This window comes from Rhipicephalus microplus, chromosome 1 (assembly GCF_043290135.1).
Source record: "Rhipicephalus microplus isolate Deutch F79 chromosome 1, USDA_Rmic, whole genome shotgun sequence".
NCBI classification, from domain to species: domain Eukaryota; kingdom Metazoa; phylum Arthropoda; class Arachnida; order Ixodida; family Ixodidae; genus Rhipicephalus; species Rhipicephalus microplus.
In genome coordinates this window covers 259,302,186-259,308,185 of record NC_134700.1, presented here as the reverse complement: position 1 = coordinate 259,308,185, position 6,000 = coordinate 259,302,186, and the positions used below count along the sequence as shown (strand labels likewise).

The 6,000-nt window shown below is 44.0% G+C and overlaps 1 protein-coding gene across 1 annotated transcript in view; it reads left to right on the top strand.

Moving 5' to 3' along the window:
* The first annotated feature begins 412 nt into the window (after positions 1-412).
* Positions 413-6,000, top strand: part of LOC142814681 (lachesin-like) — a 182,772-nt gene continuing 177,184 nt past the window's right edge. The window contains exon 1 of the mRNA XM_075893848.1: positions 413-1,035. Coding sequence (XP_075749963.1) covers positions 975-1,035 — 61 coding nt within the window. The 5' untranslated portion in view covers positions 413-974. The remainder of the gene's footprint in view (positions 1,036-6,000) is intronic.

Sequence of the window (6,000 nt, the reverse complement as noted above, 5' to 3'; positions counted from 1 at the left end):
AAAAAAAATGATTTAGAAAATGAACCACCTCAACAGACACATTCTATACAAAGCTGTTGTCCGGAGGACATTACCTACATAACTAAAAGAGCCGTTCGCACATTCAAGCGCGAGGGGCAGTGTCTCTCACGCTGAAGTGCCTCAGTGCGGAGACAAAAGGGCGGGATTAAAATACAGGAAATAAGAAAGCACGGGAAAACGAGCTGGGAAGAGGACGAAAAAAAAGGCAAGGTTGCGGGGGATGGAAGAAAGGCGCGCGCAGTTTGGCGTAGCGGCGGCGCTGCGAACGCAAATCCCGCGCGCGAGCGCGCGCGCGCCGCCAAGTCCTTCGTTTGGGGCACCGCCCCCCTCTCCCGATTCGGGATAAAAAGGGACCCGACGGTCCCGATTCCAGTAGCGAAGTGCACCGGCTGCCCCCAAGCGGAGCGCGGAGACGTCGCACCCGCGCGCGCCCGCCAGACAGAGCCGTCAACATGTGAGAGCAGCGGCGGGTGTTCCACCCCCCACCTGACGCCCGGTGTCTCCGCGTGTGCTGTGAGTGCGTGCGACGCTGCCGTCTCTGCAAGAAGAGACAGGTCTGCCCGGCGGAGGACGTGTCTATCGCGACTTGTCCAAGACCGGCGAGAAGAAGCCGTGTCGAATTTGTCTGTACTTTTCGTCTCTTACCGTTAGCTCTTTCCCGTGGACAAGCAGTGCTTCGATATAGACTTTTCGTTTCCGCCTATTTTTCTTTCGTTTCCTGCCAACTGAAGGGAACCGCAACAAAACTGTTCTCAGACGAGGAGGGAGAGAAAACCTACTGCGCCGTCTTATCGTCTTCCTTCTTTTTTTTCTCAGTCTAACTGGACTGCTTTGGTGACGGACGTTGTCTCTGTGAAGCCGGTGTGAGACTTGAAAGATAACTGTGCACTCCATACTGAGGTTCCTCCGGTGTGTCGTCGAGAGACGAGAAAGACGGAAGGTCTCGCTCCAACATGCCAGGAATGAGACTTCAAGCGATGGTCGCGGTCCTGCTTGTGCTGCTGGTTCCTTCCGGTACGTTTGATCCATTTTCTCTCACTCCTATTAGGTAGTTGATAAGTTCGTTAAAACATAAAGAAACATTGCGGGATAGTAGTGGGAGGTTTGTCTGACCGGTTCAGTCACTTGTTATATCTTGGGATTACAGAGTGGCATTGTGGTAGAAAAACAGCCAGATTCTATAAGAAATGACAGAGACCTAGTGAATGAGGCATCAAGTTTGGACGTTAGCATGCTCAGTCATAACTTTGTCTGCAGTGTACCGATAATTAGGCGTCACGGTGTCGTGACGTAGATTCAACTAAGTCCGTATTCACAAAATATATCTTACGATAAAATTTTTATAGAAGAATATTTTATTTATTCGTGATGCAGGATTTTTAGTTAGTGAAGCCGGCTGATTCATAGGAGGATGCATGTGAGAAAGAAATTCTGTAAATTCAGCCTCTTATGTGGTTCAGGCTTCATTGCACTGGCCCAGAACATATTGTGGCCAAACACTTGACTAAACACGAGCTTAGTTTACGCTATAATATTGACGCCCACTTCAACTGTCAATAGACCTTTTTTTATATTACATTCACATATTCCGCATTCCGGAAGAGAGAGAGAGAGTGAGAAAGGAAAGGCCGGGAGGTTAACCAAATATTGGCATCTGGTTTGCTACCCAGCGCTGGGGGCGGGGAAGTAGGGGCAAGAAAGAGGGGTTAGATAGAGAAAAAAAAACTATGCCTTCGCAAGGAACTCAACAAATTAGATTATCAATCTTTATCGGAGCAGGGAATTCTGCAGTATTGTCAGGATGCGACTTCACAGAAGAGGGCCCTGAAAGCGCTACTAAACTTTTTGCGATCGACCGGCCTTACTGAACGGTTGCAGCTAGGACGCCCTTCCTGTGTGTTTTCATATTTTTTTATTCCGGAAGCATTTGGCTTTATCATGCAATATGTTTCTGCCCTGAAGAGACACGTTTCACTTTGTGGTCAATGAAAGCACACCGTCTAACTTTGCTCATCAACCTTAACAGCGAATTCAATGATTGTCGTATGACGTATACCTGAGGCTCAAGATTAGAAATACGTTAGTTCATTTAGTTTCCCTTTGAGCGTCAGGAAGCGCGAGTTCTTTGATCTCGTCATGAATTATAACTGTTTCTCTACTGTATAGCGATCACAATGGAGGGATCAGTAGGGGCTGTGGTTATTGTCGTTGAACAATTCACGATTGTACTTAGATGGAATGATGTAGACAGCATAAACAAGTTTAAACGAACAAGATAAAAAAAAAATTGGCAGATCCCACGTACTGTGGGAATCGATGATATGCGAAGCACGAATGAGAAATGTTGATATCTCCCTTTAAAATCAGCACAACGTTGCGAGGTGGAGGTATATGATGCCGTACATAACTTTCGTGTCATAATTATCATGTTTAGATGCTTCGTTTACATTCGTCATCTACTCACGTCTCATGATACCAAATTACGTATGTGTGGAGCTAGCAAAACGGCCGCGAGCACGCTATGAGCGTGGTATGTTGTCATGGTCCTACATGACACGCGTGTCAGGATTATCATGTTTGCACCAGTCATAGATTTTGTCATGCATTGACGTCACGTAACACCAAATTGGGTATATGTGACGTTAGCAAAACGGCCGCGAACGCAGCATGAATGGCCAAATATACTCCAATGTAGCGTTGACGCGCGCGCACGCTGGGCAGAGCGATGCTATGTTAGCAAAACGCGAGCACTTATATTCTAACGCCAGGTGCGGCCCAGACAACACTGCATCTCCCTCTTTTCGTGACTGAGGAACGCCGGAGGCGCTGAAACGCACATGGGTCAAAGCAACGCAGTGCGGCGCGCGCCTGCTAGTATATGGCAGGACCGGCGCCTGGCGTGGCAACGCCGGCGTGACGCGACAAAATCAACGCCGGGGAGCACCCGCTCCGCGTCACGTCGAATTTTTTTTATTGATATAGGTCGCGTCGAAATGTAATGGCGTCTTGACTGTGGCATGTAGTCATGTTCTCACATAACACGCATCTCATGACTATCACGTTTGCACCAGTTACATACCTTCGAATTCCATCGGCGGCGCGCAATGCCGAGTTTGGTAGATGTGAAGCTAGCGAAACGGCCGCGATCGCATCATGAGCATAGCGTGTAGTCATGTTGTTACACGACACGCATCTCATTTTCTTCATGTTTGCACCAATATCATACCTTCGTCATTCATTCACGTCCCGTAATACCAAATTTGGTATAGGTGAAGCAAGCAAAACGGCTGCCAGCGCATCATGAGCGTGGCATGTAGTCATGTTATTACATGACACACATCTTATGATTATCATGTTTGCACCAGTCACATACCTTCGTCATCCATTCACGTACCGTAATACCAAATTTGATATATGTGGCGCTAGCGAAACGGCCGCGAGCGCATCATGAGCATGGAACGTAGCCATGTTGTTAAATGACACGCATCTCATGGTTTCCATGTTAGGGTCTGTCGCTTGTGTTCACCATGCAATCATGTCATACCATACCAGTCTTGAAACATGTCATGTGAACGAAACCACCGCAACAGCTGCAAGACCATGAAATGTAAATCATGACATTCATGACACACATATAATAATTTTCGTGCTATAACTAGTCATATATGTTCTTCATACCGTCTTGTTATGCCATATCAAGTTTGGTAACAATACCATTATCGAAACGGCTAGGAGAGCTAAAAGCCGTAGGCGGTTAGATAGATAGATAGATAAATAGATAGATAGATAGATAGATAGATAGATAGATAGATAGATAGATAGATAGATAGATAGATAGATAGATAGATAGATAGATAGATAGATAGATAGATAGATAGATAGATAGATACGCTCAAAGTCGCCGAAGTTCGCTAAGAAAGGCTTCGCATTTAATACGCGAGGACAGTAACTCCCGCTGGAGCAAACGAAAGCGTAATAATTGTGGCAGGCATCAGTTTTCCTATTTTTGAATTCATGTTTAATGATTTATTCTTGATTACTCACTAGTGACGTTGTAGCTTACTGGCTCCAGGTGAAGACTGGTAGGCCTATACTATCATTTATAAAAAGAAAGCACTCGCTTTAAACATACAGTTTTCTTAATAAGAACGTAGGCATTAGACAAACGCGGAACTGACCCGAACGGGACTGCGTTGCGTTATAGTGTAAAATATATAACAAAAATGATTGAAAATATCACTAACAATTTAAAACAAATATTTTGATGAAGCATCGCACAAAAGGATCGTAAAGCACACGTTAAGAAAGGCATGAACCAGCATTTTGTTGCTTGTTTGTGCATCTTTTTATGTGGCTGTAAGCGTGTCTTTCGTGCGCTGCATCTTGGATATAATAATAATATCAGCAGTTTTACGTCCATGAAGCATGATATGGTTATAAGTAACGCCATAGTACAAGACACTACAATATTTCTCTATTCCATGTCCCTAAAGAACACTTAGGTTAAGCCCAGCTTCGCAAGTACTATGGATCACCAGCTAGAATATTTGTATATATTAAGTAGAAACATCTCGCCTGTGCTATAATTGCAGAAACATCTTGCGTGGGTATGAAATTGAGACGAACGATAGAATGTGGAATGTTTTATAGAAGTTCCTAGAAGAGGCAAAGTTGGTATACGCCGAAGGCAAACCTTCGGCGTATACCAACTTTTGATCCCTGAATCCTCAGAGGGGCATTCGTGTGCATGTTATATCCATGATTATTTTCGAGACACTGATATTTATTCATTACGGCAAAAGGGCACTCCGGTATGATAGTTCCCCATTTTTTCTGCAGAGGAAGGTTTTGGATGACGTGTTACAATCTTGAACCTCAGTTACAATCTTGAAATAGCCTAATCGGCACCAACAATTTTGAAAGAGCATAAAATGAGCACCAAGTTTAGCCGCTAACTACACATTGGTGGAGCAAGTTTTTACGCCTAACTCTAGATACTTTCAGAACGGGGCATAATCAGAACAACAAAAAGTGTTTCTACGTATGTGACTGCATATTGTCATTGTGTCCCTTTAAGCATATAGAAACAAAAACTGACCGGGTTCGCCCCTCTGTACCCAGTTTTAAATTTGCGAAAGAAGGAAACGAAACGTGCATTGCACCACTGACATTAAAATGCTTCACATTGTAAAACATCCCCTTTTTGGAAACTCCAAAATTATACCCATGCATCGACACACAAAAAAAAAAGGAAAGAGAGAGAGGGGGGTCGCAAAATGTGGGTCAGCAAAGGAGACGAAAAAATGGCTTCGCAAGAGTCATTAATCCTTCAGGCCACAATCAGCAGGTAACGATCAATGTTGACTTCGGTTTTGGCTGTAATCAATGCGACTGTTTCAAACTGTCTACTAAGAACAATACACGGTATCTATTCATATCTGTTTAGCAAGAAAAGGGCACTCAACGCGTTTATTTTTTTTTAATTTCTCGCTGATTCTATGTTTCATGCTCGTGTCTAATTTGAAAATAAAGAATTCAACAAAGGTGCCCAGAAAGGCGCAGTGATGAATTTGAAAGAAAGTTTTGTCGGGCTCGACACTGCGAATAAAACTGCGATGTTATATCTATGGTTTAGGACTATTCGGTTCTTCATCGTAGTTGCACAGCTTACGCGTGCGTGATGGAAAGAGCAAAGATTGTAGAATAGGTGAGAGTAGAGTATAGTTGTGAAGAAAGGCTTTCAGTGGTTGATCCTGTTAACCAACTTCCATATAAAGGCACGTGAACAGTAATTTTCTCGTTTACTGCATAAATCAGGCTGTTACGACCTCATAGAGTATTGTCTACATATGAAAGTTACGCCTTGAGTGCGTAGAAGTTCAATACTTCTTTGAATTCATATGCATACTTCCATATGCCACATCGTAGAGTGAGTATATCGCGACACTTGATGGGCTCCTTAATAAAAACTCGTGAAAG